Raw genomic sequence first — 14,394 nt, forward strand, 5'->3', positions numbered from 1 at the left:
ATTTTTATACACTTTTGAGCATTGCATATAACTTAATATACTAGTCTAACTACTATTAGAAAAATATAATTCCAGCATTTAAAGCCTATTATATATTTTCAGAACAGAATTCTGCTGCTTACAATTTTAACATCAAAGGATTTATTTCCAATAGCTTTATTCTAAGTGTTGCCACCTTCTCTCCCTCTTCACTCTCTCTTTCTCCCTCTTTCATGCACAAAACATTCAGAGCACACATACAGAAGTACATAGCAATTTTATGTTTGCCCATTATTCTGTTGTCATAGGAATGAATTGGAACAGTTACAGATGAAAGTACTTCAAGAACGTGAAAAATACCAGCAGTCATCTCAGTCCAGCACTGCTATTTCAGCAGTCCCAACATTCAGTGTAAATGATAAGTTTACATTAAACAAAGATGATGCCAGTTACAGCCTTGTTTTAGAGGTCCAGGCAGCAATTGATACTGTCTTGCTACAGGTGAGAGACTGTTTATAGCAACTTTGTAGATCTCGGCAATTGGACACTTTTCTTTATCTTAAAAGTAGATGAATTCCTAATACAATCTAATTTTTTTCTGAGAGTTATACTTGGATGGAATGATTCTCTTCCCTCCACTCCACCTCTGAGGTAATAAGGACACATGTGCAATCTGGCAAAAATTGAAATATAGAAAATCTGATTGAAATAGATATGTTTCAACTAATTTATTGTGTTGTTAAATCCTATCTCAGTGCAACTCTGATACACTTAACTTTGAAGTTTGCCCTTCAGTAGTAGTCCTGCATCACTAATATATTCTTATGAATCCATACATTATTTTAAGGGAGAAACAGAAAGAGCATACATTATTTTAAGGGAATATATGAAGTTAGTGCTGGATTTTAAACATTTACATTAAGGATTTGTCAATCACATGTGACATGGGCTTATTGTAATTGCTTCCTTTTTCATTTCTGACAGTTTGTCATGCTCTTATATAAAAGATGTGTGTATATTGCTATGTACATAACTGTTGTGTCACATCAGATACTGACTGCCCCATGGGATAAATATTACTATTAACATTGTTTAATATATTGAAATATTTTGACATAATTGACATCATTCAAAAGGAAAGTGAAGGGTGAAACAAGCTTTGGAGCAGCTCATCTTTTAGACAATGATATCTCCTTTTACCATAAGATTTCACAAACATCTTAATTTCTATATAAAGAGAGAATTGAATTAATCATATGTTCAACTATCCTTTAATTCAATATTGTTTGTCTTCATAGTGTGATGTTCCTATAGACCTAAAGGATGTGGATAAAAATTCAGCTGTCGTTAGTGTTATTGACTGTGAATCTGAGGTATGTGCAATTGCTATAGATCTGTCCTAACAACCAGGAAACACACTGAGACAATGAACTGGTCTCTAATATTTATTGCTAGTACTTAACAGGAATCCTAACAAACTGAAGAAGCGTGGGAAAAACCCAGACATATAACCCCCAAGGGTTAAGGCGGTCCCGATCTGTGTCTCTTTGAATGGCTGAACAATTCATCAGTGCTACGCATGCGCTTGACAGTCTGGATGGGAGCCCCCTGCTCGCCATCCTTACTCATGACAAGATCGGTTAATTCTATGGAGTTACTGGATTTTGACTTTCAAATGTACTTGAAAGTAAAGTTGTTGATCAGTTTGAATAAATTTTGTTTTTAATAAGAATGTTCTTAAGGCTGATCTTGAAGACTAAACAGTGTTAGCTCTGGTTATTGCTTGGATGAGGAACCATGTGAGCAGTGATGTCAGTAGTTGGGGCAAGGGGGTTAGAGCAATGTGAGCAGCACTGTAACATTACAGTGCAAGATCCACCCCTTTTATATATGCATCATGAAGTTGCGTGCTTGCCCAGAAGAAATGGAGCTTGCAGCATGAAGCTCCTTTGGTTGCTTTGACTAAAGCAGTGACAATTTCAGGGCTATTGACTACACCAGGAAGTAAAGGGATGGGAATTTCTGTTAGTTTTTATCTTTTTTGCTTAAAATTTTAATAAAGTTATTACACACACACACAAAAAGGAAATTGCATGGATGAAGTCTCCCGGAATTGAGGTTGACCCATTTCCAATTGTGAAAAGCCTATACAATAAATTAATTAATATTTTAATGTTGCTACTAGTTCTTTTTTAGTAGAGAACTGCGTTGCTAAATTTTCTCAAGTTCCTTGATAGTTACAAAAATTTAAATGGACTTTTTATGTTTATACAAATTTTTTATCTTCATACTAAATCAAATTTCAGCTTCTATTCCAGTTTCTAAACTTACTGTTTCCAACTATAAATGTTTCACAGCCAAATGGTAACTTCCTCCTTGCTACTTATCGGTGTCAAGTAAATACTACACGACTGGAACTTAAGGTAATGATTTAAGCATGATAATTGAATCTGTTACGAAAACTGTAAATTTCAAAGCAAATTCAGAACAGAGCAGCACTAATCCTGAAAAAAATAGATGGGAGGTTATATTTTTGTTTTAGAATTTATGTACTAATTCTTGAATTTGTGTACTAATTTTCAAGTATGCAATACTATTGTGACATAAATAGAAGCTATGCATTTGAAGACTTGCCAAAAGCTACTCAGTGGAATATACTAGGGTTTTGGAATATGTTACTGTGAAATTCTCTCTCCACCTACTCAGAATAAGTTTCACTGATATGTTGTGATATAATTGTATTTTTACATATGTTCAGCATGTATCTGAATAAAATGATTAAAACTGAGATTGTGTGCATGCATAAAAATTATCTGTAAGATGACCTTTGAAAGTTCACTAATCCTCCCTATTTTATTATGATGTGATTAGTTGTCATCTACTTTTCATCCAAATTTCAAATTACTAGTTCTTTGTGGAAGCATATTGTAGATGTAGGCTGCTTGAATTGAATAGTTCTTAGATCTACTTTTCAGATATCTAAATGAAGTATTTTTCAAGAAGGCAACTGTGTTGATACCAGATCTTTTATTTTTTTTTATTTACACACACACACACAAACACACAAATTAGATGAAAACTAGTTGAAGTAGAATGACATAATAATTATTTCATTTAAAGAAAAATATTATTTTAAATAATAGGCTAAGTTTAAAACTATTGGAATAGAGCTCCATAAATTTACACATTCATGAGGTAGTATATTTTCTTTGGCAGTGCTGGAATATATTGAAGGAGTCAGAAACATTTCTGTTATCTGAGGTGTATCACAATTTTATCTAAAGATCGTATAATTTTTTCGTCTTTTAATAAAAACTATAAATTCTAAAAATCTCTTTGCTAATAGCATAATATCATATGCATGTCAATCTATAAATCTGATATTGTAGTGTGATAGTGTGCAGTGTGCAGTCTTTTTGTTAAAGACGGAGATTCAGTTCAGTGTTCATTGACCAGCATATTAATAATACAGTAATTTAATGGTAGTAGTGGTAGTAGTTAGAGCAGTGCATTGCAAGGTAAAAGGAATAAATAGTATTCATACATCTGTGTATCAGTACAGTTTTTGTGTGTGTGTGTATCAGAAGCACCTACCAAAGCACTTCTGTATTGAAAGGATTTGCCAGTGATGTCACCGTTGCCCGGGGGATGCCTGAGGGGGCTCCTTTCATGCCCCTGTTATTTTCCCAACGAAGTGGTACCTATTTATCTACTTGCATTTACATGCTTTTGAACTGCTAGGTTAGCAGGAGCTGGGACTTGTTGACAGGAGCTCACTCCGTCACGTGCTTGCATTCTCAGGTTTCGAGCTGCCGAGCTGCCGACCTTAATGGTCCTCTGACTCAGCGTCTTAACCACTGAGCCACCGCGGCCCCCATCATCAGTACAGTGTCAGGCATTCTTTATCAAATAGGCACAATATGGCACTATATAAAGAATATGCAAGACATTAAGTTAGCAGTTGAAACAGACACTGTATATGACCTGGCAATGTTTAAGACATTGTTTAATGAAATCTTAAATTAATATGAAGGTAATTTCCAGTGATTTCATTGGGACTTCTAAATTCTAGGTAGACAGAATTGCACTGTAATTGGTTTTTCCGCTGAATTGCTATCCTTAATTACAAGCTTTAAAATGTACTGAATATCACTAAGTAACATCCTAAACTATTTTTAGATTGAATTTTTATATAGATTGTCTTTTAAAACTAGAAGTTTTGGATATTAACTTAAATTTAGGTACCTTTATACTCTGTGTTCCCTGAACAGATTCTGTCAATTGAAGGTCGCTATGGAACTCTGCAAGCATATGTAACGCCAAGAGTTCAACCCAAAACCTGTCAAGTTCGGCAGTATCAGATTAAGCCTCTTTCGCTTCATCAGAGGACACACTGCCTTGACCGTGATAGGTATTTTTTGAGAGTTGTGGGACATTTAATCCAAACTGCAAGTTAGTGTTGAATAATGGTGTTGAAGTGATGAAGACTTTTAAAAGATGTTATGATTTCAAATCTTTACTTAAAAAATAAACTTCATTGATTTTAATTTAAGTTTTATTCTGCATAAATGTGCTTAGCCTCCAAATGTGATAGTAGCAAGGCACTATTCTTGTCCTGAATATCACTGTGGCACTGAAAGCAATTTTCTGAGGCAATTGCTTGAATGGCTTCTTACACCTGTGTCCTCATGAATTAAGTAGTCTTTCTTTTAATGATTTTAAAAGAACTTAACCTACTTTGGATGCATATATTTATTTTGTTGTTATCCAGACCTATGAATACATTGACCCTCAAAGGACAATTCAGTTTTGCCGAAGTTCATTCCTGGATTGTATTTTGTTTGCCTGAAGTTCCTGAAAAGACACCAGTGGGGGAGAGTGTCAGCTTCTACTTTCAGAACACTTTTTTGGATACACAGCTTGAATGTACTTACCGGTAAAATGAAACACAATTATTGAAACATACTAGGGTGTTTTTTTTAAATTAATAAATAAAATGCTATTTTATGAGTTCTCAGGATTGATCAGACAAAATACAGCATACAAGGGCCTTTTTGTGAACCATATTACCTTTTTTTTAGCATAACAGATATAAAGAAATGTTGTTTGAAAGATTGACTTTTCCAGTCAGATGACCAAGCAAGAGGAATTCAACTAATGCATATAAACATCCTACAGTTCTCCCCCTTTGCCTGCCTCTGGTGTCTGCCTTTGAAAGAGGATGGAATGTAGCCAGTTTCTATATACCTAACTACAATTCCAAGATTAACCATCTCCCTGCCAGCAATAGTAACCCCTCTGCTAAAATATGAGAGGCCTACTCTAAAATGCTACTGCTATTAAACTTCCTGAAGAATTAATCAAGGGCTCACTTAAAACCTAGCTGATCACTTATCCTGACTAGCAAAACCTCAAACTTTCCCCCCCCAAAAAAGGTTATCTATGCATGATACACAGATGTAATGTTGTGTCATCCTCCATGCATTAGCAACCCCGTTCTGAGTCACCTTGGAACCTACATCTCTTCAACAGCCTGAAATTGCCTAATTGCAATTTTGCTTGCTAACCTTGTTTCTCTCTCTCTCCCACTCCAACTTTTTTAACAACCAACTTTCAGCTACTTTCTTAGCCCATTTCAAATCCTACCCCCGCACCCCCAATGACATGCTGTCTGTGGGAAAATAGTTTGTCTTTTCCCAGACTCAGGCTGTCTTCCATGAGGAAAGTGTGTATATGTGGGAAGTCATGTAAAAGGATGGCAGACAGTGTTTACCTTTTCCATTGTTTCACATACTATCCCTTTTGTAGTGAAGGGTTGTGATGTGGTCCCCAAGCTTTCCACTGAACTCATTGATACCTCTTTGGCAGGTAGCAATCTCTGGATCAATTCCATATCTAGTCAGAAAATCAGCAACTTGATCCTGTTTCCTTGACTGATTTTGAATTGATGAACTTGTATGACTGTAGTGTAAGATACCAACAGGTGAGTCACCTGTTAGTGTCTTTAATCTTTTCCAATTCAACTAATGATTGGTGATCTGTGACCTCAGTGAGTTTATGACCCCATAGGTAAACTCTGAGACTTCATTGACCACTTCATAGCATAAATTTCCTTTTCTATGGTGCTGCATACTTACTGAGATTTTTGAAAGACAAAGAATTGGATGCTCCTCTTGCTAAAATTTTTGACTGTCCCCAATTCCACATTGGACACCTCCACATTTATAACAAATGGTAGATTTAAATTCATCCTTTTAACTCAGAGTGACTACACAGAGTTTCAGGAGTCCTACAAACACTTGTTAGGTTCACTCTTTTTGGTTAAATCTGAGAATTTTTGTTTTTGTGGAAAATGAAGATAAACTATCTTTAGTGTCAGAATTACATTAGGTATGCTCTTACTACTGAATAGTTCAATTACTTCATGTGCCATTACTTTTGTGGTTACTATACACAGTAGCTATTGCCTTGGTGTATCTAGCAGCATAGTCACATATATACATTACAGTTTAGTGTAATATCCACAACATTAAAAAATATCTGCAGCTTTTCCCTTTTATTTAACTGAGAATGGTTTATCTCTGGAGTTCTTTTATACACCTCAATCCTAAACAGGTGAATTAAAAATGGATGTTTAATAAAACTTGTTTGAAGAGTTTTAAGGTTAGAATGTTTTTGAAATTTATCTAAAACTTCCCAATGGGAAATGTTTAAATTATCAAACAAACTACTTAATTAATGTTAGTTAACTCATAAAAATAATCTTAAAGTATTAGTTGTACTGTTTAGAATTACAGTAGTTTCTCCAAGTATCTCTTTTAAATGAATGTTATCTTGTTTATTTAGGAAAGGTGAGGGCTATTTCAAATCTGACAATATATCCACAATATCCATTCTCAAGGATGTGCTCTCCAAAGAAGCCACTAAAAGGAAAATTAACCTCAATATATCATGTGGTAAGGATTTTTTTCTTATGTTTTATGATCTCATTCTGTATACAAAATGAGTAACTATTGAGTTACTTTCTTGTTGTGGTCTTCTTTTAGATATAAATGAAGCATCTGTGAATCACACCTTAAAGCTTATCCATCCAAAATTAGAGTACCAACTGATGTTGGCTAAAAAAGTTGAACTAATAGATGCTTTAAAAGTAAGTCTTTGGTAGATTAATTGATAGCTTTGCTCGTTAGTTGTGAATTTTTTTTTGGTTGTACTGCATGTTTATTTCTTAATTATTTTCAAAACTATAGGATCTGTCTGTTTAATAGATTTATATGCCATTCAGTGGCTTTGGGCAACTTATAAAAGTATAACCAGATAATAAACTAAACATTATTGTTGAGCAGATAGAGTTTGATCCATCCCTAAACTCTAATACCAAATGAGGCTGTTCAGTTCCAGCAGCAGTTTGTTTCACGATAGATATTCTACTGGGGAAAAAACACTAATATGCAACTAATCATAATATTTGAGATTTCAAAATAATTAGAATTCAGTAATGGAATGACCATAATTAAGTGAGAGAATGTGTGCTTTTGCATACAGAAAATTCCAGGTAGTTCTTGGCAGTTAAAATTATCCATATAGCAGGCAGCAAACCATCTTTACTTGGAGAACTGCTTCGAATAAGAGCAGACATTATTGTGTTCAGTGGGCAAATAGTCTGAATTAATATATGTCAGTTTCAAATATTACTAGTTGTGTTGATAATCTAAAAATAATAACTAACATTGAATTACAAGTACAAAAGCATTTGTAATTGGTTTGATTATAAATATATTTTAATGTTTTAATTCATTTGTCTCTTTCTTGTGCTATTTATTAAATATATTTTATGGTTCTTCTGTTTGTTTACTTGTAATTTGGTAATCTGCTGAAAATACTTTTAGCTACTGGGGAGATTAGAAGAATCTTAAACAGATAAATATCCTAGAATGCTGCATTTGTGATGCAAGCCTTGCAAAATATAGTTTATATATTAAACATAGGAGATTTTAAAAGTTTGTATGAAATATATCTATATGTGAATCAAACACCTTGTTAAACAATAAGGGGTTTTTTTTATTGTATGGCATAGCAGTTTGGTGTTCATGCTGCTTTTTCTTGCTGGGAAATCCTTGTGAGGTCCAGCAGCCAGATGTGTAGACTATTTAGTTGTCACAAGTCACATTGCCTGGGGTGAACCACAAGGCGGCTAGTCTACATTAACAATAAGGTGTTATTTTAATTTAGGTAGCTGAAAAAAACAAAACTTTTTCAAACATGTATTTTCCTCACGATTATGCTGCGGCTATAAAGGGCAGATAAGAGATCCTGGTTGCAGCTGCTTTAAGGAATTGCTAACAGGTACTATGTGAGTGCCCTCAAACACTGCAAAGAACTTTTCCTGTTGAATCTGAAGCACTGCACAACAGTAGCATAATGTTAAATAACAGCTTTCATATACTTCTTTTGAGTTTTGACTTCATATTTTTTAAATAATAGGGGAACCTTCAGGATGTAGTCTTAGTAAAAAAATGTGAATGAATTAAACAATCCATTTATCTGGATTCCTAACTGGAGTCATGTGTGTTTAACCTTCCAACTATTCAACATATTAGTTGAATTTCTTTAATTGTCTTAACATTTTATTATTATCTGATTAAGGAGTTGCAGGCTCATGAAGGTAACATGGATTTCCTGATTCCAGAATACCGCAGTATTTTGGAAGAGGCAGATCAGTTGCTCAAAGAACACAAGAAACAGCCAACATCCCTTGAAAGACTTTATGGTTAGTTCATTAACAATTTTTTTCTATTTTTTTCTAGTATTACTTCTTGTTCTATTTTCTGGGAAAGCAAATGTGCTATTCTTGTTAAATATTTCTTTTGTTTCCTTTTGATGACAGAGATTTTAATGTCTAGAATGAAAAACACACAAACGCAGATGATTTGTCTTAATGGCAAAAATGGAAATGGATCAGTGGTGGATATTATATATAGAACTGCTGCATATGTAATAGAAAGATTGTATATAAAATTTAATACAAATAAATATTCCAAATATTCCAGACCCTAGGGATCATTGTTGGTTTCTGTGCCTGAAACAAGTCTCCCCAGTGTCCTTAGACATACTGAATACTACAAGTAGAAAATATGTATGTAACAAGTTAGTTGTATATTAGAAATAAACTGAAATAAATGTACATGAAAAAAGGAACTGCAGTAAAAAACAAAACATATGAAAATATTGGGTAAAATGCACGATATGGTAAAGAAAACAAAAAACCTACCACTGATTTTCTTTTATTTGTTAAGACTTCTGATCTACAGCTGTATTTCACTTCAGATTATTCCACATGACCCATGTTTTATAGGCCATTCATAAAATTAATACTTCTCATGAATTCAGTTCTTTAGTAAACATTTGCAGTAGTACATGAAATTGTTGTTTTCTGATTTTGATCAATTAATGTTTTGTATATTTTATTTTTCAGGTATGATTACTGATTTATTCATAGACAAATTTAAGTTCAAAGGTACAAATGTAAAAACCAAAGTTCCTCTACTCCTGGAAATTTTGGGAAGCTATGACCAAAATACATTGCTTGCATTTTTTGATAGTGCTATCTGAACTAGAAGAACTGAAAAAGCAGTGAACAATTTTTTAAGAGAAGATACCAAGATGTAGACAAAGAAAACTGGTGTTTCATTTACCTAGTTTTAAATATATATCACAGTGCTTTTATTTCTATTGTACATATTTGAGAGAATCTTGTTATATTTATTAGTCACTGTTTTTAAAAATTGGGTATGACAATTTTCAGAAACCTTTTATATGAAAATGCAATTATTTTTGCTCAGCTGTGTTCTGTGATACCACAATTTATACATAGACTAGATACAGTAGGTATGTAGGTAGGTAGATAGATAATTCTAAACTGCCAGTTGCCATCATGGGGCTTGAGGAGCCCATTACACATTTTTTAATATCAGGATTCCTTCTTTGGAGTAAATGGAGTGACATATAGAGTGGCTGTTCTGCTCCCATGCCCTCCCCCAAATTGGATTAACTCTGGATTACTTTCCATGGTTGGGAGTGAAGAGTATAGGAATCAGGCTGAGAAATGATTGGGTTGTGATGGAGAACAGCAACCCTTTGGGGAAGGAAGCCTGGTGATGGTTGTAAGTGCAGAGATGATTGAGATGGTGAAGAGAAATAGTATGTGCAGAAAAATAGAGTTGTAAAGAAGAATGTGAAGGTGGACAAGAAGAAGGAAGGAAGAATATGGAAGGGAAATTGAATGAAGGAGCACATTAGAGACAAGAAGAATGATAAAATGGTGATATGCAGCATGGTTGGTGAGAATGTGAGAATATCTGGAGAAGTATATAGATGAAAAAAAATTCAAATGGACAATTTTTGTATGAGACTGGAGGAAAAGTTGATGGAGATGGCAGCGTATACATTGGACAAGTAGTATAAGACAAGCAGTGGAAAGCAGTGACTTGCTGCTTCTGCTGCCACTGCCAGCAATTTGCTGTTAAATACTGAGGCTCTTGTAAGGGATTTTGCTGAGAGATTAGAGAATCTGGCATGTGTGATTACTGTTGACAGGCCCTTGGTTGTTCCCTCCAGGAACATCCAAGAAAGGGGGTTAGTGAGGAAAAGTAGTAGGCTTCTCACTCTTCCGGTAAGAGACAGAACTGAGAGGGAATAGCCTAACCCCATCCTGGAGTAAGAATGGCCTTTGTGAAAGGAAAGACAGGGAAAGGTTGAGACTGTTGGGCTAGATGAATTCTAGTTGAGTGTTAGGGATATTTTATTCCATTTTGTTGGCTAGCAGAGCAGTATTAGCTGGATTGCCTATACCAGCTTAAGGCAATGGGGAGAGTAGGCACTACAGCTCAAGGCTTGGCAGATGGAGATCAGACATTTAGATATGTCATTTAGGTGGGAGAGTGGGAAGCAGATTTTAACAGTGACCAGCAGAGGAAGATATAAGGGTAGGTGCTGGGCTGGTTGTTTCAGGAGAAGCATAATGGGCACTTTGGTGCCAGTCCCCTATTCTAGCCCAGTAGTGTTTTTTATTCCTCCAAGGTTCTGTACCCACTGGACACTGTGGCCTCATGCTGTTGCTAAGTGCCAGATTTATTTGTAATATGATTGTTACAAATCATATTCCTCCATGATTTGATGCTGGGGTCAGAGGCAGCTCAGAAGTTCTCCTCAAATTATGAGTTTGTTTTAACTCTTATCCATGTAAGTGAGCACATACTGGATCTAGTTTTTACCTTGAAGCAACTGGAGCATGATCTGAAGGTAGAAGAGAGAGTTATTTGTCCTTTGTCACTGTCAGATGACTTCCTGGTCAGCCTGAGGTTAGTCACTACAGTTGGCCTCTGCATGGGTGGGGATGAATTAAGAGATCCACCCCAGAGACTTGATGGTGGTTGGGAAGTTTCTGATGGGCAGTTTTTCTACCACCCTGGTTAATTTCTGTAATAAGGAGGCTGCTAGGGCATTGAATAGGATTGCAGTCTTGCAGCCTGTTCCTGACCATTGGCTCTAGAGGGGTTGCTCTCTCCCAAAAGGAGTACATTGCAACTTGGGAAAGCTGCTAGATTGGCAGCTTCTCCTAAACCAGCAGGTAGTAGCTGTGGCTAGGGATACCTTGCCCCGTTTTAGCTGGTTTGCCATTTCGTTCTTTTTGGGAGGATTACTGTAATGCATTCTACCTACGGCTGCCCTTGAGTACTACCCAGAATCTGCAGTAGATAAAAAAGTAGCAGTCTGCATGTTGTTATGTGTAAGCTGATTTGGCAATGTTTGTGGGCACTGCACTGGTTTTAGTAGGTTTCAGAGTATAATTCAAAGTGCTGGCTTTACCTTATATTGCTCTACAGGGTAAAGGTTCAGGATGCCTGCCACACCATCTCCTCCAAATTGACTTTGTCTGGCTTCTCCAGTCTGCTTGAGAAGGGATGTTACAGACTCCCTTAGTATGCGAGGTGAAGGAAGGGGGTGGGAGCCCAAAAGCAATGCTTCTCTGTTACTGCCCCAGCCCTCTAGGATATGTTCCTGCATGAGATCTGGCTAATCCTGTTTTAGTCACCTTTTGGAAGGTAGTTAAAACAGCTTTTCAGATAGGCCTTCAGGCTAATAACCATGCAGTGCTTCTGATCCAATTGGCTGTGAATCATTTTAAATTTTATTGGTGTTTTTAAAGAGTTACGATATTTATGGCTTCTATTTTTATTTGATTTGTAAACCGCATACAGATGTGTAATTGTGATGGTATAAAAATACTGGAAATAAATAAATCAGTATCAGCTGCAAATAGCTTTAGAAAACTGGGCAGTAACTTTGCATTTTAAAGCCTATCCTAGAAATATAAGAAAATACTAAGGAAGATAAATGTCAGAGTGGAGCATTCAGATGCAATAGTTAATAGTTAATGCAATACTCTGTTATGATTTATTGGGGTTGAGTAGCTGGGAATAGATATTTGTAGTTAAGAGTTGTAACACAGAGGTTCAGGGGGGAGAATTGCTAGCATTCCATTCCAACAGTCGTTTAGGATTGTTTTGGCGAAGCTGCTTATCAAGGTCAGGTAGATGGCACCATCTGGAAACTGCTAGATTAAAAGCGAAAGCAGTGGGGGTGCAGTAAAAAATCGGAAAAGTACTGGGCAGTTTATTTTAACGAGGAGGAGGGGTTGGCAGTGAGGGGGAATGGAATGACTTAAATTGTGTGGGAAAGTTTCATTCAAGGCTTTGAACCTGTAACTAGACACTTACCTTAATTAAAGTACTTTGTACCTATTCTAATGGATTCTGGCAAGAGTTACTGAGTTTAAGATTAAAGGTCTATGACCCTCACAATAAAGCAAGTAGGAAAGTAACATATGAGCTTTAGAATGAACCTGGCATAAACACTGGGCGGAAAAAAATGTAAAGGATACCTATGCCTCCAATGTAGATAAAGAATTGGAAAAGGGGAATCCACCTGGGACACATTCTGTAAAATTCAAGAGGTACGAATGACAACTCTTGAGAAACATTTCAGAGGCAGCAGGTAATTTTGTACAATAGCTGTTTTGCTTCCAGAAGTTTATTTTGCTGAAAAAATTCCTTTGCTATTTAAAAAAGATTTGCTATTGCAATTTCCCCCACCATCCTCCCTTAAGGTATACTTGTACTGTATTTGAATTGCACTTGTAAGCTGTTTTGCTAACTACTACTGTAGTCTTTGAAGAAGTTTAAGGGGCTAGTGTTCTTAAGTGGTAAGTCCTGAAAAACAAATTAGGCTGAGAGGTTTTTTTATTGAATGTATATTCTACCAGCATTGGTACTGAGAGCTGACCCAGCGAGTCTACAGTACATGATTTAAGTTCAACCTCTAATGTAAGAATAGTATAGCAAACAGAATATGATTGGAATCCCAACTACTAAATACATGCTCATGAAAATTCTGTCAGTTGCAAGTTTGTACCTAGTGAATAGAATCTGCCCCCCCCAAAAAATCCACTGGGGGGTGGTGTTGCATTTTAAATTAAGTTTTCATATCTTAACCATTGGGAAAAACTCTTTTATAATTTCTCCTTCAGCCCAAATTGTAATAGGTAAAAGCATTTTTGCCAAAGCTGCCAAGGATTCACTTAGGTACAAATGAAATTTAGATAAATTAAAGTGAGCAACGTGTCTAAAAAAAGCTAGTCCAGATTGTTACTTACGTACAGTAAGTACTATGACGTGATAAAAATGGATCCTTTTCCCAATGGCCACAGTCATATTGGCAGGCAATAGTTTTCTTGTGCATGGGAGAAAATTCCATTAAGCCCTGGTTACCACAGCCAGTGGTTAAAAGTACTGTAATGAGTTTTACCTGGTGAGAGAAGGGATAAATTGCCCTGCTTGTTAAATGATAGCTGTGTTCACTGTTTATGGAGAAAATCAGTGTAATATGGTGATTCTGACAGCGCTGGTTGCTTTTCAATGTAACAATAGGTACTGGACAAAGAAAAATAATTTTATTAAATAACATTTAATAGTCTTACCCAACACAAATGGTGCTCCAGTAGCCCAAGGAATTAGACAAAAACAAGTATATTATCCAATATGTACATTATATACCAAAGACACACTGAACAATAACACAGCACCATAAACTAAAATGGATTTGGCTAATTTATGTATCCGTTGTGCCAATCCAGCAAACTGGGTTGAATAAATCATGGTTTGCCTACACGTGGGTTGTTTGCAGCGTTAAGCGACGTCAGTGTGGCCGTAGACTAGACTCGAAAGTCGAAAAAGACATTCAAAAAGTAATGCCAGGCCACTTCCGTATTGTTACCCCCCAAAAGTGTCTATGGTGGCACGAGGAGTTCGGAACTCGACATTTACTAGACAAAACCGCTACATGCGACACTCCCTA

General features: G+C 35.8%; 1 protein-coding gene across 1 annotated transcript in view; it reads left to right on the forward strand.

Moving 5' to 3' along the window:
- Positions 1–13,471, forward strand: part of BBS7 (Bardet-Biedl syndrome 7) — a 29,438-nt gene extending 15,967 nt beyond the window's left edge. The window contains exons 11-20 of the mRNA XM_063309990.1: positions 288–480; positions 1,278–1,352; positions 2,337–2,402; positions 4,251–4,390; positions 4,751–4,915; positions 6,826–6,935; positions 7,026–7,129; positions 8,626–8,749; positions 9,455–12,377; positions 12,848–13,471. Coding sequence (XP_063166060.1) covers positions 288–480; positions 1,278–1,352; positions 2,337–2,402; positions 4,251–4,390; positions 4,751–4,915; positions 6,826–6,935; positions 7,026–7,129; positions 8,626–8,749; positions 9,455–9,591 — 1,114 coding nt within the window. The 3' untranslated portion in view covers positions 9,592–12,377; positions 12,848–13,471. The remainder of the gene's footprint in view (positions 1–287; positions 481–1,277; positions 1,353–2,336; positions 2,403–4,250; positions 4,391–4,750; positions 4,916–6,825; positions 6,936–7,025; positions 7,130–8,625; positions 8,750–9,454; positions 12,378–12,847) is intronic.
- Positions 13,472–14,394: the final 923 nt, after the last annotated feature.

This window comes from Candoia aspera, chromosome 8 (genome assembly GCF_035149785.1).
Source record: "Candoia aspera isolate rCanAsp1 chromosome 8, rCanAsp1.hap2, whole genome shotgun sequence".
In the NCBI taxonomy this organism is placed as follows: Eukaryota; Metazoa; Chordata; class Lepidosauria; order Squamata; family Boidae; genus Candoia; species Candoia aspera.